Here is a 25,931-nt window from a genome sequence, read left to right as displayed (position 1 = left end):
AAGAGGGGGACAGCAACTTCTGTTATGCACAAGAAGAAGAATCACCAGAATGACTGCTGTGAGAGTAAAGCAGCAACTGAGATGAGGATTGCAAACCTAAGATTAAGATGCCTCAGTAGGGTGGGGCAACAGATCAGCTTCAAACAAAAAAATGTAACTGAGTCACTGGACACAGGCAACAATCAAAGGACCTGGATAAGGACTTGCACAAGTGTATCGTCAGCTGCCAGGAAGGAAACTGCTGTGAAAAGAACTGTGATGGAAGGAAACTCCAGTGGGAGCCCAACCCATTACATGGAGGGAGTAACTTCTGGGGGACGCGGGCAATAGAGAGAACCCACTTGAGCAGTGTGAGAGATGTGAGTTAGGTAGTGCCATGACAGATATTAGTTCCCTCCGAGCGAGCAGGATTCTGTGTGTGTTAAAGCAATGGCTCTTTTTATTTTTGTTTGTGTCGATGCCCAGGTGGAGCTGCCTCTTTCAAGTGCTGGGCTGACTTCCCATCCCCAGTCAGATTTAGCACTGGGGGAGGGGAACTGAGCAATTGGGCTCAGTTACCTTTTTCAGTCCCAGGCGGCAGCATCAGCTTCCCTCCCTCATCTTGCAGGCGGATTGGGGACCCACAGCCCCAATCTGCCTGCCAGATGAGAGAGGCTGTTTTGAGTTTCCCAGTTATAGCTAATGAGCGAAATGTCAAAATAGCCTCACCGTTTTGACAAAGAAAAATGGAACAGCTGTTTCAAATCAAAATGAAATTCAAATGAAACACTTTCATTGAAACCTCAGAATGGTGCCGTTTCACACAGCCCTACTAGGCACTAGACAAGATGTTCACCTATGGGTCCTGATCATCCTCCCAAGGTTTATTTCTCCAAACATAACATCAAAAGTGTGGCAGGCAGCAGAAGGAGAAAGACCCTAGGACCAAGCAAGCAGGAGTAGATGGGCTGTAGGTGCTGCTACTGTCTTTTGTCCTCCTTATGCTACAGATGGCTTCCACCTACTTTAGTCTGTGCTACCTCTCGTGATAGGATATACAATATGGTTCCTCAAGGATCTCAGGAATTAGGTGCTAAGAATTAATTTTAAGTCAAGAGCATTTCATCTCCTAAATTTCTGAGTCCCATTTAGGAAGGACAGCTTATTACTAAACAACTGAATACATATATTTTGGGATCTATACTCAGCCAGTTTTACTACTACAGGTGTTTCATATGGTGATACATATTGAATTAATTATTATTTGGACTGCTAACAACATAGGCTAATATTCAAAATAAAGTCAGGCTTAACAGAGATACCTTGACTTGATCTACACAAGTTTTAAAGTCTAGCTAAAACACTTCTGTAGGCTCTCTCCATGTGATACTTTCTGCATTCAGTGGGATATACAACCAAGGATATTTCTACCAAAAAAAAAAAAAAAAAAAGGAATTGCCATTTATGTTCTATCATCATCCAGTTACCAGTTTGCCATACCTCTTTATTTTCCAAAGTATTTATTTGAAATTAAAAATGTTGAATATTACTATTTATAATTGCATGTTTTACAAAAGATGGAAACTTGTTTTTTTTTGAAAATTCTGCCCACAGCCATTTTCACATCCTTATTTTTTAGACTATAGATAATGGGATTTAACATGGGGTCAAGATGCTTTACTGGATGGAGAAAACTTGATCTATGATCACTGAAGAAATGGAACTCGGTTTCACATACTGAAAACCAGCTGTTGCATATAATAAACCCACCACAATGAGGTGGGTTTATTATATGCAGGTGGAGAAGGCTTTATGTCTCCCCTCAGAAGAGCTTATCCTCAAGAGGGCAGAGATGATATGGATGTAGGAAACCAACATAAGGAGGAAATTTCCAAAAGCAATGACCACAAGGGAAGAAAAAAGAGCTATTTTGTTGATCAATGCCCCAGAGCAGGACAGTTTTAGTAGTCGGGGAAGCTCACAGCTAAAATGCCTAATTTCATTTTGCCCACAGAATTTCACCTTTAATAAAGGAACCGTATTTACCAGTGAATCCATGACACTCATTGTCCAGGAGACACCCACTAGCATCCTGCACACTCTTATGTTCATAGCCCCAGCATAATGCAGGGGGGCACACATGGCAGCATAACGGTCATAAGCTATTGCTGGGAGAATGAATAATTCACATGTACCTGAGAGAAGGAAGAAGAAGATCTGGGTAAAGCAAGCACTGACAGAAATAGTGTTATGCTTTGCTAATAAATTCACCAGCATCTGGGGGACAGTGACTGAAGAATAGCGGATTCTTCAACAAAAGATAGATGAGACAGGAAGAAATACATGGGGGTATGAAGGTGAGAATCAGCTCTTATCACCAACATGATGACTCCATTCCCCACTAGGGTGATGAGGTATATCACCAAAACCACAAAAAACATTTAAATTTGGAATTGTGGGTCATTGGAAAGTCCCAAGAGAATGAACTCAGTCACAGTGGTTTGGTTGTCATTCCTAGGTAGTGACCTGTAAGAAATGCAAAACATTCAGAATTAATATAGCCACAGTGAAAGGAATTTCTGAAAGACAGAAAAAAAGTATAGACAGAGACAGATTGGCTACATGAAATTTTCAAAAACAGGTGATGGGTTTGAATAACCAAACTGACTGAGAAGCAGGTTTCCAGTTCCTAGGAAATGTCACATTTTAGAAATGTGGTTTTGGTGAAAGTCATAATATTTTTCCACTAAACTTCTCAATACCAACATGATTCCTACCATCCAACATGATGCTAAAGGACCATGGTGCTTCACCTTTGTTTTCCAGAAATCAAGTCTCTTTTTCTGTGGCAGGGAACCTAGAAGCTCTAAGTGACATGGCTGTGGCCAAGGTTCCTCAGCCTTTGTATACATTTTGCTTTGGATCAGAAAGCTAAGCTTCATGTAGAGCCAGACCTCTCACAATTATCAGGATTGTGGGTTTATACCAAGCAACATACAAGATGTATCCTGATGATGGTCAAGAAGTGTGCACCTTAGAATATCTGGGTACCTGAACCACAGACAGTTCATCTGATGGAAATTTCTTCATATCAAGGCTTAAGTGCAGACCCACTGGGAGTACAGTTCTTGGAGATGGACACAGGTATGCTAATGCCTCCTGGCTCACAAGGACGCTGCCTATCTCACAGTAGAGAAGCGTGGAAATATCTATTTTCCCACACAAGTATGACTGACCAAACATATCCATGAGGAACTTGTCTTGGATTCTGGAAAGAGAAATCAACCCTGAGATCATCTTTATAAGTGTTGAGCTGCAATGGACAATGATTTTCCTGTAAAACAATTCAGCAGAAAAATGAAGACAACTCTTTGCCAGTTCATATATTCAGTTTTGCACTCCAAGTAACTGAACAAAATAGAGCAAATTCATTTCATTCTAGTATTTTCTACAACTAACCAGGTGTCACAACTTGCCCAGTGATTTTTCACATATTCAACCTCTTGTGAGCAATCCAAAAAGAAAGCTTTTGGAGACATTGCCCACACAACCATTCCAAAAAACACAATCCCATAATATGTACTCTAAAACCATTGGAAGGGATTGCAAGTGTTGGGGGTGGGAGGGGTTGTGGAAGAAGCTAGATTCAAAATAATCTTCCAATTAGTGTGGTTATACATGAGGAGATGACTTCCTAACCATGCAGAATCAATGCCCAGGTCTCTTCTCTTTTAGTGGGTGGTATCAATAAATATGGCTCATTTTATCATTACTGCAACTTTACAGCAGTACAACTACCAAGATCTAATCACTCTGAATGAGAACCAGCTAGAAGTAGACCAAAAGTTCAGCTACCTAGGCTCCACAGTGACCACCAGCCTCTCACTGGATGAAGAACTTAATGTTCACATTGGAAAGGCTGCCACCACCTTCAGCAGACTAACTAAAAGAGCATGGAACAACTCAAAGCTTATCATCAAGACCAAAATGCTAGTGTATAAGGCCTGCATACTCTGGGATAAATGGAATTATCTCAGAACAAAAGTGGTTTTAAAGCTGAGGTGCATGAAGCTTTGTGTATAATAGGTCTGCAATTAACCAATGCACTGTTTTTCTGAATTAATCTCAAGTGACCCTGTATTTATTTATTTATTGGCTATCTCTCCATTCTTTTTTTCTGTAAGATTAGCAGGCCACATTTGTGATGAATTAAATTAACTTGGAAGCTTAAATAGCAAACTTTTTTTTTTTCATGTGAATACAATTCAGAATGGAACAGCTTTAAAACGCCCAGATCAGTGACCTGGATCTTCTCAGACATCCCCTTGTACACACTGGTTGACCTATAAAATTGAAGGCAGCTATTTGTGTGGATTCTGCTGCAAGATTGGGAACAATTGTGTTTCATCCCACACTGATTTTTCCCCTAACTTCTTGCTTTGAACACATATCTATAATATTATTATTTGTTAAGCTCCTTCACTCCATCCTAAAATGCAAATATTTATTTAAAGCAAGAATGCATTCTTCTTAATTTGTTCTTCTCTTTCATTCCTATTTTCTGACTGTATCTTTCATTATATTTTAGCTTGGTCTATAAATCCAGCTCATTATACTATACAACTAGGATTAATTTATTTAAAATTATTAAGTAAAACCATGTAAATGTTTCCCTGAAGTTGGGAAAAAAAGATAGCCTGTAGGGAACTACAGAGTAATTTTGTAGGGTAAGGGTCTCTTCTCTTACAGGTTGACTGATCGCATATGCTGGGTTTTAAACTAGGTTCGTCGTGGGACAGGGATGTTGATGACAGGGAGAGTTCAGGGATGATGAATCTCAAGCCAGGTGCTGGAACAGTCCAGGTAAGTAACAAGGGCCCCGCTAAGCATCACAATGGGGAAGTAGTAAGGGCACCTATCAGTGGGCTTAGATGTCTCTATACTAATGCTAGGAGCATGGGGAACAAGCACAAGGAACTTGCACTCCTGCTTGCAAATAAAGAATTCTACCTGGTTGGGCTAACAGAAAGCTGGTGGTATCCTACCCATGACTGGGCAGTGGGTATCAAGGGTACAGGTTGTACAGACAGGACAGAGTGGGGAAAAAAGGGGGGGGGCATTGCTCTCTACGTTAAGGAGCAATATACATCTTCTGTAGTTCAATCGGGCCAAGATGAAGGGCAAATTGAGGTACAATGGGTCAGGTCACAGGAGGGGTTGAGGAGAAAGGAACTTGGTAGTGGGGGTCTATTACAGACTCCCTCACCAGGGGGATGAGTTAGACCTAGAATTCTCGAGACAGCTCTCAGAGGCAGTGCACTCAAAGAACCTGGTTGTCATGGGTGACTTAAAATTTCCAGACATCTGCCTGTTCACAAAAGTTTCTAACCTCCTTACAGGACCTTCACCTATCACAGGAGGTATATATTCCGACTAGGGGAAATGCCTTATTAGACTTGCTACTGGCCACAGGGGATGACTTGGTGGGGGATCTGCAGGTACAAGGTAACCTAGGGGATAGTGTCCACCTCTTGATAGGGTTCACTATCTGGAGAAAGGTGGGGAAGATAATTAGTAGGGCAGAAGTGCCAGACTTCAGGAAGGCAAACTTTGAGCAACTCAGGAGATTGGTTAGGGAAGGACTGACTGGTAAAAGCCTCAGAGAGATGGGAGTCCAGGAACAGGAGGTGTTTCTCAAGGGACTAATCCTGCAGTCACAGAAAAGGACCATCCCAGTATACATAAAAGGGGGCAAAAAAGCAAAGAAACCCTCTTGGTTGAGCAGGGAAACCCAGGAGAGCCTGGAGGGGGAAAAAAGAGGCCTACAGGCTGTGGAAGCAATGGGAAGCCACCAAAGAGGAATATACTTGCTTGACTTGAGCTTGCAGGGAAATAGTGAGGAAAGCCAAAGAAGAAATGGAGCTTAGGCTGGCAGCAAAAGTTAAGGGTAACAAAAAATAATTCTTTAAGTACATAGGAAGCAAAAAGAAGGTGCAGGGTAACTTAGGGCCCCTTCAGGATTTCATAGATTTCATAGACATTAGGGCTGGAAGGGACCTCGGAAGATCATCGCGTCCAGCCCCCCGCCCAAAGGGCAGGAAGTCAGCTGGGGTCATAGGATCCCAGCAAGATAAGCATCCAGTTTCATCTTGAAGGTGTTCAATGAAGGCGCTTGAACAACCTCCGGTGGCAGGCTGTTCCAGACCTTGGGGGCTCGGACAGTAAAGAAATTCTTCCTTATGTCCAGCCTGAAACGATCTTGTAGTAGTTTGTGACCATTCAACCTAGTCGTCATCCCTTGGGGCGCTCTGGTGAACAAACGTTCCCCCAGATACTGGTGGTCACCCCTGATAAACTTGTAGGTGGCCATCGGATCACCCCTGAGCCTGCGCTTTTCCAGGCTAAAGAGCCCCAGGGCTCTCAGCCTGTCATCGTAGGGTCTGCTTCCCTGACCTCTGATCATGCGCGTGGCTCTTCTCTGGAATCTCTCAAGCTTCTCCACATCCTTTTTGAATTGTGGAGCCCAAAACTGGACACAGTACTCCAGCTGCGGCCTCACTAAGGCTGAGTACAGGGGGAGAATGACGTCCCGGGATTTGCTTGAGAGGCATCTATGGATGCAAGCCAGCGTTTTGGTCCCTTTACTAGCCGCAGCATCGCATTGCAGGCTCACGTTCATCTTGTGGTCAATGATGACCCCCAAGTCTCTTTCTTCCATAGTGCTAGCCAACATAGCACTGCCGAGCCTATAAGGATGCTGCGGGTTTTTTTTTCCCAAGGTGGAGAACCTTGCATTTATCGGCGTTGAACACCATCAGATTCTCGTCCGCCCACTTGCTGAGCCTGTCCAGGTCAGCCTGGATCACCCGCCTGTCTTCTGGTGTGGATGCTTCCCCCCAAAGTTTGGTGTCATCGGCGAACTTGGCCAGTCCGCTTCTGACTCCAGTGTCCACATCATTAACGATGAAGGATGAACTAGGGCAACTGGTAACAGATAGGATGGCCAAAGCAGAGCTTCTAAATGCTTTCTTTGCATCCATGTTCCTGGACATGAATAGAAATATGCATCCCATTGGGACTTTAGGTAAGCCAATAGATACCAACCCACCACCTGTTCATGCTGACCTAGTAAAGGGGCACCTGGAGGCGTTGAATGTATTTAAGTCAACAGGCCCTAATGATCTTCATCCTAGGGTACTTATGGAATTAGCTGGAGTCATAGTGGAGCCACTGGCACAGCTGTTTGAGCACTCGTGGTGCTCAGGACACGTCCTGGAGGATTGGAAAAGGGCCAATGTGATCCCTATTTTCAAGAAGGGGAGGAAGGAGGAACCAGGTAACTATAAGCCAGTTAGCTTCACCTCTATCCTTGGCAAGACCTTTGAGAAAATTGTTAAGGATCACATTTGTGGGGGGCCAACTGGTAAAATAATGTTAAGGGGCAATCAGCATGGGTTCATAGCAGGCAGATCCTGCCTGACTAGCCTCGTTTCATTTTACGACTGGGTCACAAAATGCTTGAATGAAGGAATAGATTTTGATGTTATTTACTTAGATTTTAAAAAGGCCTTTGACACAGCATCACATCCAGTTCTTATAAGTAAACTAAACAGTTGCAATGTAGATTATTACATAGTCTGGTGGGTAGAAAATTGGCTTATGGGATGCACCCAGAGAGTGGTGGTGGATGGGTCTGTCTCTACCTGGAGAAATGTAGGCAGTGGAGTCCCCCAAGGCTCTGTCCTGGAACCAGTACTATTCAATATCTTCATTAGTGACTTGGACGATGGAGTAGAAAGCACTCTGTCCAAGTTTGCTGATGACAGCAAACTATGGTGAGAAGTATACAAACTAGAGGGTAGGGAGTGAATACAGGGTGATTTGGACAGGCTGGGGAAGTGGGAAGAACAGAATAGGATGCAGTTTAACAAGGATAAGTGTCATGTGTTGCACCTAGGGAGGAATAATCATCAACACTCCTACAGCCTGGGAGGTACCACTCTAAGTAGCACAACTGTGGAAAGGGACCTCAGAGTCATAGTCAACTCCAAAATGAACATGAGTCACCAGTGTGATGAGGTAATAAGTAAAGCTAACCACACCCTTTCTTGCATAAGTAGGTTCATCACAAAGGTCTAGGGAGGTGATGCTTCCCCACTATGCAGCATTGGTCAGGCCACAGCTTAAGTACTGTGTCCGGTTTTGGACATCACACATCAGGAGGGATGTGGATGGCCTGGAGAGGGTTCATAGGAGGGTCACTCATCTGGTTAAAGGCCTACAGAAAAAACCCTATGTGGATAAATTGGGAGACCTGAACCTCTTCAGCCTCCAGAAGAGGAGGCTGAGAGGTGATCTAGTGGCCACCTACAAACTCATCAGGGGGGTCAGCAAGAAATAGGGGATACAATGTTTACCAGGGCACCCATTGGGGTAACTAGAAATGGCCACAAACTGAAAGAGAGCAAATTCAGACTGGACATCAGGAAAAAATTATTTACGGTGAGGGTTGCCAAAATATGCAATACGCTTCCAAGGGTGGTGGTGCTGTCCCCTTCCTTGGAGGTATTTAAAAGGAGACTGGAAAGACACCTGGCTGAGGTCATCTCACCCCAGCACTCTTTCCTGCCCAGGGCAGGGTGTCAGACTCAGATGATCTAATTGGTCCCTTCTGACCCTAACATATATGAAACTATGAACTAAGTAAACAAAACCATATTTTAAAATTCCTATTCTTTATATGTTCTAATGCAGAATATGAGATCACACACACAAAATGGTGAGATTTCTGTAGCTCTCTAATTTTCAATTGTGAAAACCAGAATTTTTTTGAAGGTCTGAGTGTAGTTAAAATAATAAAAAAAAGCAAAAAATGATAGAAGGTTCAAACAAACAAAAAATCTCAGCAATAGCAAAACGTTATTGGAAGAATAAATGGTTTTCTTTGATGAGAACTAACTAGCAGTGAGTTGTTAGCTTTAGCTATTTGTCTTTTGTTTTTCAATCCATGCTTTCAAGTTCCCTCACAACAGAGACTTGTTGGGATAAAGGACTACACTCTTCATGGTATTCAAGCCAACAGCAAAATTTCCATCTCTTCTGTTGAGTCTCTGCCACTAAGCAGAACAGAATTCAAAGCTAAAAAGAGACCAGAGAGAGCAAATGAGAGAAGGAAAAAGGGAGTGTGACTCTATAGAGGTATACTATGGGGATTCACCTAGGAGGAGGGAATCCTTGTTTCTGGTGCCTGAACAAGGGAGTGCTTCTGTGTTTTCCATGAAATGGTCATTGGAAAGAAAAAAAAAACAGATCAGTCCTGACTGTTCAGTCCAGAACTGAGGAGACACCTACAGCACACTAATGGTTTAAATGCCAGAGTGGAACTGCATTCTTTTATGAGCTCCTAGATAAACAGATTTTGTCATCTAAGTTCCGGAAATGCCACTTCTGCCTAGGTGGTAACTATTTCTCTGGTGTACATCCCTATGCACATGGATGGCTACCTATGTCCTAAGAAGTAGAATGACGCAGCACTGCAAAAGTGACACTTTTTCAACTGATATAATCATGGACATAACCCAATCTAGGCGTCCAGAAAAAGAATGAAATGTCACCCTAAGCTTCAGCCTCATAACTTGGGTGGTTTGAGTGGTCTCTAGTGGAGTGTGAGTTTGAGCCCCTTCAGGAAGATAAGGCAATTTAGTATTGGTGCCCCATTTCATGGGCAAGTATGCTAAACACAAAGCTACTGATTAAAAGGAAGGTGGTACCAATACCACCTCCGGTTATATTTTAAACAAGATTGTGGACACCACTGGGTTTTGTGAGTTTTCTCTGTGTGTGTTCAATGTTTTCTGAGAGCACCCAGTAGATTAGACTTTGCTGGACTTCTCAGCAGAAGAACATATAACAACTTAATCCTGACTGGATTTAGGCATAACTGAACTGAAAACTGTACCTAGCCTAAAGCTGTCTGGACCTAACACAGAGGTTCAATTCTAGGCACTTGGGAAGCTTTAAATTCAAACATGAAAATGCCCCTAGGGTCCAGGCAAATCCAGACTTGGGTAGCACCTAATGGAAGCTTTCATGGAAGTTCTCACGCTTGCACCTACATTGCACCTTAGTTCTAATCAAGGCACAAAAGCTCTTTTGTGGATCTGGCCCAGAGGACATAGGCTTGGAAGGAAACCGGGGATCATCAAGTCCAGCTAAATGTATTTTGAACACATCTATTATATATTCCCTGCCTCATGCTCAGCTTACACAAATTGATGACTAGTTCATACACCTTTTTGTTTCATATTCAGACACTACCCTTCCATTTCACAAGCTCTTTTAACTCCCTTGGTTTTAACCCCTCTCCCCAGTATAGTTGCAGAAAGCCTCCTATCACAATTATACTGTTTTACCCTAGGATAGACAAGCAAAATGTTTTAGACCATCCCCATAGTCATCCTGATTTCTTTGTGTCTCTTTCCATTTGAATTCATTTTTCTTTAAGATCGGTAGCCAAAATTGTATACATCCTTCCACATGAGGTCTTTCAAATACCTTATGTTACATTTTCATTCTAAAATGTGTCACACACACACACACACACACACACACACACACACACACATTAATATATCTATAAACGTATGTATATCCTTGTGTTAGTCTCGCTGAGGCTTCCACCCACTACACTAAAGAATAAAATAAAACTGCACTCACCGAACATCCATGTAGAAAACAGTCAGTGATGTATCTCTCTTAGCAGAAACAGAGCAACAGATTCTGATGCTCTCACTGAAGTTTTACACTATTTTACTTAAGGAAAGGGGATGCTGGTGTTAAAGGGCCTCTTTTAAGAGGGAAATAGAAGGAGCAACAGTAACAATTTGTAAACTCAGTGGTTGCTTAGTTTCTTTGTCTCTCTTCCTACCTCTTGCCCCTCACTTCCTTTCTCCCTATCTTTCTTTCTGTCTCAAAAAAAAAAAAAAAAGAACAAAAGAAGACATGCTGCTCTTTAACCTCAAAAAAACTAAAGACAATGGAGAATTATATTTTACATTATCCAATATAAGCATGCCTTTTATGGCACCTCCCCTTTGGAAACCAAGAGCCAATATGTTTCAAGCTCTAAGATTAAACATTGATTGATGAATAAATATTTTTTAGTGCCTCTGGGATAAAGCATCTCTTGTGTAATTAACTAACAGTGTTCTCCTCAGCAAAGGGCCAATTTACAAGCCAGAATATGAAATACATAGATTGATGTATCTGTTTTGACTCACTTAAAAAAATCATTTATCTGTAAATAATTGGCAGGTGATCTTTTTTTTTTAAAACCCCATGGCGTTTCACCACTTTCTCCAGTTTCCTAAAAGCAAGTGTTGATTGGTCAACTCCATTAACACATGCAGATCCTTGTTTGAAGATTTGAAGAGACAAATAGTCAAAGTACTTCAAATTCAAATGTCCAGTACTGAACAAATGTGCAAGGCTCTCCCAGCTGCACTGATTTACAATGCCCTGTAATGCTGCATGGCTACGTGTCTAATGAACAGGCATCCCAGTATGCCTCTTGGCCATAATCTCCTAGAGGCTTCTGGAGACAGAAGAATGGCAGCAGCAGAGCTATACAGCTCCCTACCACTGGGTGACAGGTAATTTCCACAACAGAAGGGCTGGTCTTACACTTTTCCTTCACCATGAGAGCACACAAGTGACCTGATCCTTACCCTACAGGCTCTCATAAAGCAGATCTGTGAGGTACTGGCTTTTACCTCCTGTTCACAGTGGAACATCTTGCCATACCTGGCCATGCTTTGTTTCAGCCTATCTGTTGGCTGGTATGTTGTGGCCTGGAAGCAGGAGACATTTGAGGGAAGATTTCTCAGGCTGTTCTATGTTTCCTCTGTCAGGGAGCTACATTCCAGTGGGACAAGAACTAAGGGAAGGTGCCATTTTTGTAGCCACTTCCAGTCTATGACTATCTGTTTCAGGGCCAGAAAAATAAGCAGTGACAGGTAAGTCTAGAGGATCGGAAACAATGAGCAGCAGCCCAAGAAATTCAGGATGCCTATTAGATGGGTGTGTCATCTATGACACAAAGCGCTAACATGAGGATGGCCATGAACATGGGTACTGGATGCCTATTTCCATTGGGAAGCTGGGATCTCATTTACCCTCTGCTGAATTGCCACCCAGGTTGTGATGGGGAATTGCTTACCCCCTCTCCCCCAACGTATAGTATGATCTTCTGTCTAACACAGGATCCAGAGCTTCTTCACTTTAATTGTGATTAAAGTCCAATAGATGCATGTAACAGATAGCCTAGAACTCTCTGTTTCTTTAGGAAAGAAGCAGCCCAGCAAAGGAGCACTGCAGGGAAGGCAGGGCACAGCAGCTGCAGGCCACCATGGCAATGGGGCAATGAGGCTAATCAGCAACACCTGCAGACAGTCCAGACAGTCTGCTGACCAGAAGCGGGTAGGGCTCTGGGATGATATAATCCTAAAGTTTAGGATAGTGAGCTAGTTTCTCTTGACAGCCACAAGCTGAAGAGCTCCTGGCTGCAGGGCTCCTGGTTTAAGTTAGTTTTACTCCAGCAGATTAGTTTAGGACTCTAAGAGTTGTATATGGAGGTCCCATTAGTGCCAAGGGGCAAGCGATTGTCTTGAGCCCTGCCCAGGAAGACTCAAGGCTCGAGCAACTATTGATCCCAGAGAGGAGCAAAGGGCAAAGCCTCCAAGCCAGAGAGGGACCTGGAGCCTGGCATACAGTAGCCAGGGGCCCAGTGCCCAAAAGGGCCAAACCAGATTTAGTGCCTCAAAACCAGGTTGGATACAGCGGCCCCAGACTATAGAACTAGCTAGTCCACAAGACTTCCTGCCTTGAAACCATAGACCTTGGGATGCTGACACTCTTGAAGTATCATGGAATCCTCCTTAGGGGTGATTCTAGGAAGCCTTCTACCCTGGAATTCTTAGTCCCCATGGCTGTGGGATTGTCCTCATGGCTAGCTGCCTACAGATTAGGAGATTGGATTCCCAGCCTCTCCAGAGAGTACCATATAGTTGATTTCCATGGGAAAGAAGACCCTGAAAGCTTGCCACCTAGTGTGGATGCCTCAGATCTACAAAACATAGGTGACAGGACAACTGTATAGGAGGATTTCTGCAAAGAGAACTCCTTGGGTTCCCAGGACAGTCCACATAGCTTGGTTGCCTCAGAGATAAATTGAGTTTGAATAGAATGAGGTCATTAACTCAAAGGAAGTCTACAGAGTGGGGCTTTCTAATTGCTGTTGACCATGGAATGAGGACTTGTATTATTCCTTCTTCAGAATATGGAGTGCTTGGCTGAAGAGCTTGAGCGTCCATGGTACCTTGCCATGGGGTGGTCTGCAAGGGTGGGTGGTCCAAGGCCATCTAAACTGGAAGTCTGTCTCCTTTCTTTCATGAACCACATACCTGTGGTTGTGGTACTGAGCCTGGAACGTCTGGGCCTCCTGGTCACGGTTAGTGTGCCTGCCTAACTGCTATGGAGTCACGTATCCTAAAGGCCAAGGATTCTTTGTGCTGGTCAATGTGCATAACAGGATTGCTCCTAAGCTATGTACATGATCTCTGATAATGACACCATTAACACATACAGAAAACTTGGATCCCTGGCCATGGAGTAGTATGCATAGTTAGGTGCTTTGGAGCCATGTATCTTGTGGGTGTTTGGTCCCAGACCCTGGGACAGTATTCTAGTGGCTGAGACCTTCAGCTCCTGGAAGCCCAGGAAATCTGGCCATGCTACAGCCTGTATAGGTGCACAGTCCCAGTGACCTGGATCTTGAAAGACTTGTAATCCCTTTCATGAGCTAGTCCACATTGAAAGCCTTCCCCAGAGCACTTACCCTAGACACATGTCTTCTATGCCTCTGGAACAAGCTACAAATTGAAGCATCCTTGGAACCACAGACCTCGGAAATATTTTATTGCATTTTATGGACCAATCTTCATGGCTCTTGGACCTGTATGTAAAGACCATAGAAACCTGTCCCAGTATAATCCAGACAGCTTCAGAGCCACTGGCTGCCAGTAGAATTTTATTCCAGACAACTGTTGTATCTGCACACATTTCTAGAAACAATTGAAACTTAAGAAAGTGAGAAAGAGCATCTTATAATTGTACCATTATTGTGAGCTACATGAGACAGAGCTATTGAATGCTGGCTTATAGGGTATTTTGTGTTCCTTTTTACCATGCAAACTAAACTAATCTACAAAGAAATGATAGGTTGTGGTTAGTTTTGCAAAGCAGATTCTTTCAAGGGGAGCTTTTACAAACACAAAGGGGATTTTTTCTCTGGGTGAACCTCTGTAAAAAGAGTCAGTTTGGGTGTCAGAGTTTCTACAAATATTTGGTGCTAACATTTCTGGAAGAGGTGTTTTCCTGCATAATGTTTGTGGCCACCTCTCTTCTAGGATGTAAAAATATTGCTTAGGTAGGGTGGTTACATTAAGGCAGAGTGCATACACATCAGTGGCTTTTCCTGCAATGAGAAGCCAGTTTACAAGGCTCTGATTTTTTTTTACAGTTAGAGAGAGCTGAACACTAATTAAATAAATATACATTGGTATTAAACAGTAATTCAAAAGATACGTTTCATTGAGTTTGGGCGTATGCATGAGAGAGAGGGAATGTACATGAGAGAAGGAGATTTGCTATCATTTGTTTCTGCCATTTGCTTTGAATTTGCATTCAGTTTCTTGCGTGTTTATTAAAACACATGGTTGTATTTCTGATCTTGCTTGTCACCTCTTACAAATTATTACTCAATGAGATAACTGATGTCATTAAAATAATTTAGAAACAATCAGTCTATGTTTGACTAGACATCAAATGAATGTTGTATTAAATTGGTCCCATGAATAGCAATAAGCCAATACAAAAGGTGCATAGACCCCATACAGATGTCCTCTGGGTCCTTTGGCTGTTTATATTCCCTTCACACAAAATACTTTAATCACTCCCTAGGCTTAGCCCCATCAGAAATGGAAGCAGGGGAGGTGGTAACCTTCCATGATGAAGGATACAAATCTGAAGGGATCGCTGCGCTTTTTAAATAGAAGGGGAAGAGCACATTCCAAGCAAGACTGTAGTACCAGCTCAACTCTTCAGGAAGGGACAGGTGTATTTACTGGGTGCATCCAAAATCAGAATTAGGAAAGATAAGAAGCTCTGGTGAGGAAGCAGAACCCTGGTTAAGAAATTGAAGCCAATCAAATGAAGTTTGCAGTATCCTGGGGTTACTGATAGGTGCTAGCTCGGTAATTGCATTATTGTACCATCTTCCAGAGAGGGGAAGGGAATTTCTTTGTGCATATTAGCAATTTTCAGTCTCATATCCCCATTCAATGGTGTGTACAGAAAACTGAACAGTGGTTAGGGTGTATTGAGACCTCTGCATTCTGCTGGGCAGTGTCCTGTCTCTCTCTCCTTATACTTGCTCTTCTGCTTCCACTGACAGTCTCTTGAATTAACTTACACTTACCATCCTTTCACTAATATTAATGAAGAGGCTGTCTTTTCCTTTTTGTGTTTGCATAGTGCCTTGACCAGTTAGTCTATAATTAAAGCTTTAATGATCAATAATAATAACAATAGTGGCTCTACTAGTATATGTTAAAAGAAAACTGATCAAACTGTACATTCACAGGGCTTAGCAGGTAGTGTTTTGGCTCACAGAAATTCACTCATAAAGTCTAATTTTCTGTTGGGGAAGGAAGCTTAGGATGTCCTAAACAATTTTATTTTTGTATGGAAAGTGTGTTTACAGATCAAAAAGGCACTGGCAAGTTTTGTGAATCTCAGACCTCTGCGTGTCAGAATCCATATTGAGATCTGGCAAGCACTGTCCAGCAGTATTAGCTCTTTGGAGGAATTTGGGATTGGGAAATCAAGATATTATCTCTCAGTCAGATTCAGTAGGTGCTTTAGACAGATCTGAGATGTCTTACTGATTTACAGCAGACAAGGTTCTTTGGGTGAATCAGATATCTTTTATTCGACCAACTTAAATGGTTGGGGAAAAAAATAAGATACTTTCAGGTTTAAAAACCCTTCATCAGGATTTTTGCTCACTGATTTTCAGGTTCCTGTCTGCAGAGATATGCCCACGGAATATCCCAGGAAGAGATTTCCCAGGTCTGTTATTACACTGCCATGCCTTGACTCAGGGCACACATTGTGGATTCCAGGGGGGCATGTATCTGAAAGCAAGGTATCAGGGATTGCCCTGTTTTCAGTTGTTCTGCAAGACTGGGCCCCTGAAACCCTGGGTGCAGCAGGGAACTGACCTAACAGGATGACAGGCAATGTCTGCATCTCCCACTGAAGCAGATCACCTGTGCCAGAACACATCATGGGACAGCTGAGCCACTTAATTTGGAGACATCTTTTTACAGCATTGGTATCATCTGCAAATTTGCTAAAATGTGTACTCTGTCCCATTGTCCATATCATTAACAATGGTGTTAAATGCTGCTGGACCCAGAAAGGACCACAGGGATCTCTACTTGTTACCTCCTGCCAAATAGACTTTAAGCCTTTGATGACTACTTGTTGAGTACAATGATCTAACTGTGTATTCAGTTTACAGTATTTTTGTGTATTTCCTTAGCCTGTTACCAAGAATGTCATGGATGAGTGTCAAAAGCCTTGCTGATGTCAAGGTATAGCACATCCAATGTTCCTGCCCCCATACACAGAGACTGTCACCTTATCATAGAAGGAATCAGGTTGTGCAGGTGTGACTTGCTTTTGGAGAATCCATGCTGTTTGCTACTGGTCACCTTGTTCTCCTCCAGGTGCTTCACGATAGATTCCTTGAGGATCTGATTCATGACCTTTCCAAGTATTTAGGTCAGACTAACTGGTCTGTAATTCCCCAGATCCTCCTTCTTACCTTTCTTAAAGATGGGAAAATATACTAACAGTCTTTAGTCCCCCTTTTCCAATAATCTAAGAATGAGTAATGCCCGTTTTCAGTCATCTAGGACCTCACCTGGCTTCCAGAAGTACTCAAAGAGGATAACCAATGACTACAAAATTACCTTAGCCAATTCCTTCAGTACACTAGGATGTATCCCACCCTGACCTTGATCACCTGAAGATTTGGAAAGAGGCTTTTAACACTGTGGTGGCTTCCAAGACATATTACAAGTTGATGATTTTCCTTGCCACAGGATTTAGACTGATTGTACATTAGATCACATTCTTCAAGCATTAAGAATTTGAATTTCTCCAGGAATGAAGGTTTAGGCCCCAAAGCCTTACTGAATTGAAGAATACAGGGTGTGTCTACATATCACCATACATTGATATTTTGTTAGTGAACTGTGTTTTAATATTTGCTATGATGAAGTAGTAAAACATGACACAGTGACCACCCATACTGCGGCGTATGGGTGGCTAATGCAAAGATTCACCGGCTATATCACTGTGCTGGCACTTTATAGTCAGGGAGCGCACCACTATACTGATGTAGCTGGTGATCACACGAAGACACGCGTGATTGTTGTATTGCCATTGCGTGTCACTATGTCACCATAGGGTGACATGTAGATGCACCCACTGTTAAAAACTTGAGTATAAACTGATCTTTGGACCTTTATTTCTATCTCTATTCAGTAAAGAATTTAAGAATAAACTTACTTTTATAATATTAAATAGAAGATTCCTGTCTGAGCTACCAGCGTAGAAAATCTAATGCTTTTTGTGACAAGAGGTAACTGACTTAGGCAAACTGGAGCTAACCTACTGCTTAACTTTATAGGCTAACTGATCATCACCACATGCATGTGAGTTTATTGCTGAAGTAAGAGAGAGAGGGGTTTGAATATGCAAAAAATATAAAATAACATTATTGTTCAAATCTGCTGAGTCCATAGTTCCTAAAGCAACCATTTCTGACACTTAGGGGAAAAAAAATAACAACTTGCTTTCAGGATAGATGTTGTCATCTCTTTGTTACTCATTTCCCTTTTAAGATTAGAAGTTTGATGTTATTAACTTATTTTTTCTGTTACTTCTTTAAGGAGTGCCATTAACTTTTCTTTCATGTTGACCGCAACTGGCACTAACAAAATTGCCAAAGGAGAACTCATCTTCTATGAAGAACAGGCACTGAATCAGGAGAGAGATTCATCTTTTAATAAAGTCACAGGCACAATGAATGAAACAAAGGAGCAGAATGAGGGCATCCTAACAAGAGTGAACAAGTCTCTTTATAAACAGAGGAAGAATAGATGGGCAGCAGAACTTGTATTTTAGCCTCTGAAAAACTTGGTGAAATTCACATTGGATATTTCAGGTTCCGGGAGATATAGTCATTTGACAGGTAAAGGGGAAAAAAAAAAAAAAGAAAAGGAACCCATTATTTTACTCAGTCTATGCACCCCCATTAATCCAACATATAGTTTGTGAAACATTAAATGGCACAAAATGTTTAGTAAAATCAGTATATAAAATATACAGTTTTCATAGTGCTAAATGCAAGGTATACAAAGAATTCACAAGCACAAGAGCAGGTAACTCATAATTGCATTAGATGTGAAACTTTAAATGCATATAAAATTGTGAGAGTTGATAATTAAATCTTCAAGATAAATATTAACTGAATATCTATCTATACTCTATATATTGCCTACTTAGTTTTTTCAATATGCACATATATGTATTTTGGCAGTAGTTTTTAAAGTTCAGTGGTAAAAAAGCTCAATTCCTTTATCCCCTTTAGGAAAAATAGGGTCTTTATTCTTGAGAAATACTTTCAACCTCTCTTTCAGTGCACATGTAAAACCTGCCAAGTTTATGTCTTCAACATAAGAAACCAGCATCCAGTTTTTAAAACAAAATATGGTACTTTGGAGCCAAGGTCCCTTTCCAGATTAGAAAAAAAATGGGTCAGCATGAATTGAACAGGTGCAGACTTCACTTTTAAGGGGACTGGTACTGTGTTAATGCCGGGGGAGGGGGGGAATAACTCTGTATAATGCAACGTGTAATGAGCTCAATCAAACACCATTAATATCAACAGGACTTTTGCAGTTCATTTAATTAGGAGATCACATTTCATCCTTAGTTATTGCCATTCCTTAAAAATACTCTTTTATAGAGACAGTGTAATACGCATGAATTGTTCTCTTGCATGTACTGATACTGTTGTTGGTATTCTGGAACTATTTAACCCATAAATGCAGTGTTACTTATTTTCATTTTAGTTATCATGTTAGAAAAGGGATTTTAACAGTGTTTGCAGGACTGAGCCCATAAAATCAAAGTTCAATTAAGTTTTAATGGAAGAGGAACAAGCTAGTAAAAAGCTTCTTTGACCAAAGCAGTATTTACATTTCTTTCTCAGAGCTAAATTTTGACACCCTTGCTATGACTGGATTGTACCACAGATGCTTTCACTAAGTTCATTTACATTACTCAAAGGATAGAAGAATGCAGTGCTGGGATAGATAAAGCCTCTTAATACAGCCTCGGATGTAACTGATTTGAGTCATGTTCTGGACTTTTCCAGCTGAGGAATCAGAGATAACTGGATGGGATGCCAACTCCCTTCTCTTCTACTGGCTAAGAAAATTGGCAGAAATTCACCCTGGTAATGCAACAGATTGCTAGGCTTAGGTGGATCTTTGACCTTTTCTGACTCAGGGTGGCTTATCAAAGAAGGTTTCAAAATCTGTCCCATGGTGAGTAAAAACAGCAATATATTATCCCACAGCACTTAAAAATTGTAAAAGTCAAGGGATGGCATGATAATTTTTGATGGCACTACAAGGTATAAGCAGCTTTCCCAAATTAGAAAGACAAAGTCTCAAAACTAGATTTTTCAAAGGTATTTTAAAATACCTAAAGATTCAGAAAAGTACAGTGTGAGATTTCAGAAATGTTCATATACTTTAGGTGGCTAACTCCCTGTTGATTTGAACAAGAATTAAGTAAATTAATGCACCTTTGAAATGTCCTATTAATCATATAACTATGTGTCTTTAAGTATAATGTCCACATTATCAATAATTTTGTGTATTTATTAACTATTTCTTGATACAGATGAGAAACAGAGAAAGAAGTCTTGAATCTTAGGCAAAATAGTAGTTAGCAGTTAAAATGCTAGTATTGTTTAGTATGCATAAAAAGTTGGGTAGGGCATCTGGGGCCCTTCCCCCCCCCCCCCCCCCGGAATAGGGCACCTGAAGCCAGAGCGCTTTCTGTCTGGGATGGCTGGAGAGCATGGGCTACTATGATTTATTTATGTATTTATTTATTTATTCATTTATTTATTGTGGCACAAAGAATACCTTATGTCACAAGGAAGCTACCTGGCCAGATCACAACCTTACTGAGGATATTCAGTGTGTTGGTGGTCTTGGGTATCCAGACCTAAATCAGAAACTGTGTCTAAGTATCAAAAACTACCCTTACATAGATGTCCATAAGGGAAATAAAATTCTATTAATGCAAAAGCTTAAATCCTAAAGAATTACTTTAAAATTATGGATATCTATCTATCTATCTATCTATCTATCTATCTATCTATCTATCTATCTATCTATCTGTGTTTTCAAAATGTATGAAAATTAATAACACTGAATTAAAATTAGAATTTTAACTTTAAGTCTTAAAAATTAAATTTTGCAGTCTGTGTGTTTCTCCTTGGATATCTTCCATGGCAAGCCTAGAACAGGGGAATCAAACATCCATCATGAAATTCATCCTTCTGGGATTTGGGAATCTCCATGAACTTCCAATTCTTTTATTCTTGCTGTCTGTAACAATCTATATTGCAACCATGGCTGGAAATTTCCTCATTATTGTGTTAGTTGTGACTGATCAGCACCTTCACACACCCATGTACTTCTTTCTGGGGAACCTATCCTTCCTGGAGACCTGCTACACATCCACCCTCCTGCCAAGGATGCTGGCCACTTTCCTGACAGGTGACAGAACCATTTCTATTACTGGCTGCCTTACACAATTTTATTTTTTTGGTTTTCTGGTGACCTCTGAATGCCTCCTCTTGTCATCAATGTCTTTTGATAGGTATTTAGCCATATGCAAACCACTGCATTATGCAACTCTAATGAATCACAAGTTGTGCATAATACTAGCAGCTGGCTCTTGGATAACTGCACTTCTGGTCAGCGCCATTATCACCTTTTTCATGGCACAATCAATTTTCTGTGGACCTAATGAAATTAATCATTTCTTTTGTGACTTCACTCCAGTTATAAAGCTCTCCTGCAGTGACACTTACTTGGTAGAATTTGTAACTACCCTCCTGGCCTCTCTATGCACATTTCCTTCCTCCCTATTAACCTTGATGTCATATGCTTGCATCATCACCACTATCCTGGGAATTCCTTCAACCACTGGGAAGAAAAAGGCATTTTCCACCTGCTCCTCTCACCTTATTGTCGTGACAATTTACTATGGGACCTTAATGGTTGTATACATTTCACCCAGAAATGACAAATTAAAGAACTTGAACAAAGTTCTCTCTCTCTTCTACACTGTGCTGACTCCCCTGGCCAATCCCCTTATCTACAGCCTGCGGAACAAAGAAGTTAAGGAAGCTTTGAAAAAGACTGTCATTAAGCCTTTGGCTTTCACAGGAACTTGAGGAATGTAAGCATCCAGCCTCCACTGGATATCAAAAGGAGTTGGGTAGCTAACCCTCTTAGGCTCCTTGAAATTCAGCCTTGAGTATTTTACTTTTACAAACATTGAAGCTCATAGATTTAAAGACTGTGACCATCAAAATATTGTCATCCTCAAACATGAAAAATCATGAATCGGCACTTTGAAATCATGAGACAATGACAAAAACTATGATAGCTCTTTGTTTTCCTTCTGGTTTTGGACCCTTTAGGATGCACTCATTTTATTTTTCCAATGTTTTCTTGACCAGGAAAGTGAATAATTTTTGTTTGTTTGTTTTAATGGAATCCAAGAGTGTCATAGGATCAATACCTTGATGATGTGGTAGCTTTTAAATAAAGGGGTGAAAAATCAAATATAAAAATAGAGAGATTATGTGATATAAACACAGATTAGAGAAAGAGAGAATGCACACAGGAGTGAAGAGAGTACAGAGGGCCTATACATATGGCGAAATAGCACCAGTATATTTTTCACTAGTTTTGTACATTAGGCTCTAGGAGAAAGTGATGTCCACTTATCTCTGGGGACTTGTTACAGAAGGTTTTGTAACAGTACTTCATCACCAGGTACTTGGGGAGCAAGCTTGTATTGATCAAATAGTTACTCCTGAATAACTGTGGACTTAAGAGATCTACACCACTGTAAATTATACCAGTATATAGTCACAGCTTGTTAGCATTGTAATTGGTGGTGGCGGTGTTATTTGCATTCATTCAATAGGAACATTGCCCCACTTTACTATAGAAACACCAAGTAGAAAACACTTGTCTCGATGCTTTTGCACCAATGAGTGCGATATATAATAACCAGCTCAGATAGGGATAATATTGAAAGATGCAAGCACTCAAGAGTTTTCTTTAAGTCCCTTATTAATGTCCTTTGAAACATTTTTCTTTCCCCTCTGACCTCTCTATTTCAGTGACCAACCCAGATCCCAAAGTTTAAGACTAGAAGCCATCCTCCCTGGTGTCCTGTGTGACAGAACAAAAAGCCCTCATCCACAGAACAGTGACTTCCACTTCTTGTCATATTCATCAGATTGAAGCTTTGACAAGAAGCAGTCATACTATAGTATTGCTCCAGGCTGGACAGAGCCTGCTATAGCATCCTGTGCAAGGAAAGATGGGAGAATCAAGAGTGTGGGTGGGAGGGAGTCATGGTCTAAATCATCGGTCATAGGGAAGTAGATGATGAGGGTTTTGGGGTTTAGAGGAAAGAGAAACAGGGACTGGAAGAAGAACATGCTGCAGCTCCATTCATCACTTTCATGTTCTTATCATCAATCATTCCACCAGATTCATTAGATTTTTTGTGTGGGTCTAAATGTATTGCTAAATGTAATCACAATTGGACCATGCAACCAAGTATAGTTTTCAGATTCTCTCTTTCCTACTTGTTCTCCTGTTCAACAAACTTATAATTTTTCCATATAAAGAAATTATATGGAACCCCCAAATTACTTGGGGATTGTCTTATATTCAGGGTTGTCATATTTGAATAAATACAGTAATAAATAACCCATCTAAGTTGGTATATCCTGGCAGGCTACAATTAGATCTGGACAGGTTATAAGGGTGGGCCAATGAGAACAGGATGGGTTTCAGTACTGACAAGTGCAAGGTACTGCACCTGGGGAGGAAGAACCAGCAGCATGCCTACAGGATGGGGAACTCCCTTCTCATCAGTGCAGAGGCAGAAAAGGATCTTGGAGTCATTATTGACTCCAAGGTGAACATGGGCTGACAATGTGGGGACACAGTCAGGAAGGCTAAACGCACCTTGCCATGCATCCATAGATGCATCACAAGCAGGTCCAAGGAGGTGATCCTCCCCCTCTGTGTGACATTGGTCAGGCTGCAGTTGGTGTACTGCACTCACTTTTGGGCGTCGCACTTCAGAAGGGATGTGGATAGCATTGAGAGGGTCTGGAGGAGGGCCACTGGCATGATTAGGGGGCAGCAAGGCAGGCCCTACGAGGAGAGGCTACAGGACCTGAACCTGTTCAGCCTTCACAAGAGAAGGTTGAGAGGGGAACTGGTGGCCATCTATAAACTGACAAAGGGAGACCAGCAGGCAATGGGACAGTCCCTGTTTCCCCGAGCACTACCGGGAGTAACAAGGAATAACGGCCATAAGTTGGTGGACAGTAGATTCAAGCTAGACATCAGGAAGCACTACTTCACAGTCAGGGTGGCTAGGATCTGGAACCAACTTCCAAGGGAAGTGCTGCTTTATCCTACCCTTGGGGGTCTTCAAAAGGAGGCTAGATAGACACTTGGCCAGGGTCATTTCATTCCAGAATTCTTTCCTGCCCATGGCAGGGGGTTGGACTTGATGATCTGCTCAGGTCCCTTCCTATCCTACCAACTCTGAAACTATGAAACTATGAACTAAATAAAGACCCAGACCCTTTGCTAAAATCCCCTACTTAATATTTGTGGGAAATGTAGAATGCATTTCCCTGGGGTTGAACTTTAACTAGAGCTGGTTGAAAAAATCTAGTACTTTTGCCTAAACCCTATTTAAGTTTACATATTTAAATGGCATGTAACTGCAGTTTTTGGTACTTGCACACTCTTTGGAATTCTGTTCATTCCTGTGACAAATTGAATGCTTCTGCAATGCAAACTGCTTGAACTAAAAGGGAGAAGAAAGGGGGATAACCTCCTACCTTTAAGCCAAAGACCTCCTACATTTAGGTTGGGACACTTCCTCAGACAGCAAAGGATCTGGGTTCCAACACCTCTTCAACCAGTGGGAGTTGGAATGGGTTCTTAGATGGGCATCAGAGAGACACCAGCCTACCAACTGTCGATGCTGACTTGGTGCAGAGTCACTTGGATGGACTGGATGTGTTCAAGTCAGCAGGCCTGGATGAGCTGCATCTGAGAGTACTGAAGGAATTGGACGATGTCATAGGAGAGCCACTGGCACGGCTGTTTGAGCACTCATGGCAATCGGGTCAGGTCCCAGAGGACTGGAAAAGGGCCAATGTGGTCCCTATTTTCAAGAAGGGGAGGAAGGAAGATCTCAGTAATTATAGGCCAGTTAGTCTCACCTCTATCCTTGGAAGAGTCTTTGAAAAAATTATGAAGGATCATATTTGGTGAGTCCAGTGGGAAAAGTAATACAGCAGGGCAATGAGAATGGATTTATAGCAGGTAGATCATGCCTGACTAATCTGGTTTCTTTTTATGACCAGGTCACAAAATGCTTAGACGTAGGAGTAGAGGTAGATGTCATTTATTTGGAATTTAGGAAGGCCTTCAATATGGTATCTCATCCCATTCTCATAAATAAATTAAAAGGCTGTGACTTAGATGATTACACAGTCCGGTGGGTCGCAAATCAGCTTGGGGGTCACACCCAGAGAGTGGTAGTGGGCGGGTTGGTAGCAACCTGGAAGGATGTGGGCAGTGGGGTCCCACAGGGCTTGGTCCTTGGACTCTTCAATGTCTTCATCAGTGACTTGGATATGGACGTGAAGTGTACTTTCTCCAATTTTGTGAATGATACTAAATTGTGGGGCGAAGTGAACAAAACAAATGCAGAGTGTGGCACCTAGTGCATAAAAATATCCAACACATCTACTGGCTGGGAAATGACCCTCTCAGCAGCATAGAAGTGAAAAGAGATCTCAGAGTCATAGTGGACTCCAAGATGAACACAAGTTGTCAGTGTGATGAAATCATCATCAAAGCTAACCTCACTTTATCATGCATCAGCAGATGCATGACTAGTAGAACCAAGGAGGTGATACTTCCCCTCTATGTGGCATTGGTTAGACCACAGTTGGAGTACTGCGTCCAGTTTTGGGTGCCGTATTTTAAGAAGGATGTGGATAAGCTTGAGAGGGTCCAGAGGAGGGCCACTAGTATGGTTAAGGGTTTGTAGGACAAGCCCTATGAGGAGAGACGAAGGGACCTGGATCTCTTCAGCCTCCACAAGAGAAGGTTAAGATGATATTGTGGCCACCTACAAATTAATTAGGCACAGCAAGGAACCAGAAATGCTCTGTTCACCAGGGTGCATCTTGGGGTAACAAGGAACAATGGTCACAAAGTGACAGAGAGCAGATTTAGGCTGGACATCAGGAAGAACTTATTCACGGTAAGGGTGGCCAGAATTTGGAATGGGTTTCCAAGGGAGGTGGTACTCTCCCCTACCTTGGGGGTCTTTAAGAGAAGTCTGGGTCATCTGACCACACTTTCCTCCCTAGGGCAAGGGGTTGGGCTCAA

General features: G+C 41.8%; 1 protein-coding gene across 1 annotated transcript; it reads left to right on the top strand.

Moving 5' to 3' along the window:
- Positions 1–20,821: 20,821 nt before the first annotated feature.
- Positions 20,822–21,652, top strand: LOC106738938 (olfactory receptor 6B1-like). Its single transcript, XM_019489814.2, has one exon. The coding sequence runs from the start codon at positions 20,822–20,824 to the stop codon at positions 21,650–21,652; it is 831 nt and encodes a 276-aa protein (XP_019345359.2).
- Positions 21,653–25,931: the final 4,279 nt, after the last annotated feature.

Source organism: Alligator mississippiensis, chromosome 7, assembly GCF_030867095.1.
Source record: "Alligator mississippiensis isolate rAllMis1 chromosome 7, rAllMis1, whole genome shotgun sequence".
In the NCBI taxonomy this organism is placed as follows: Eukaryota; Metazoa; Chordata; order Crocodylia; family Alligatoridae; genus Alligator; species Alligator mississippiensis.
This window is presented reverse-complemented; position numbering and strand designations above follow the sequence as displayed.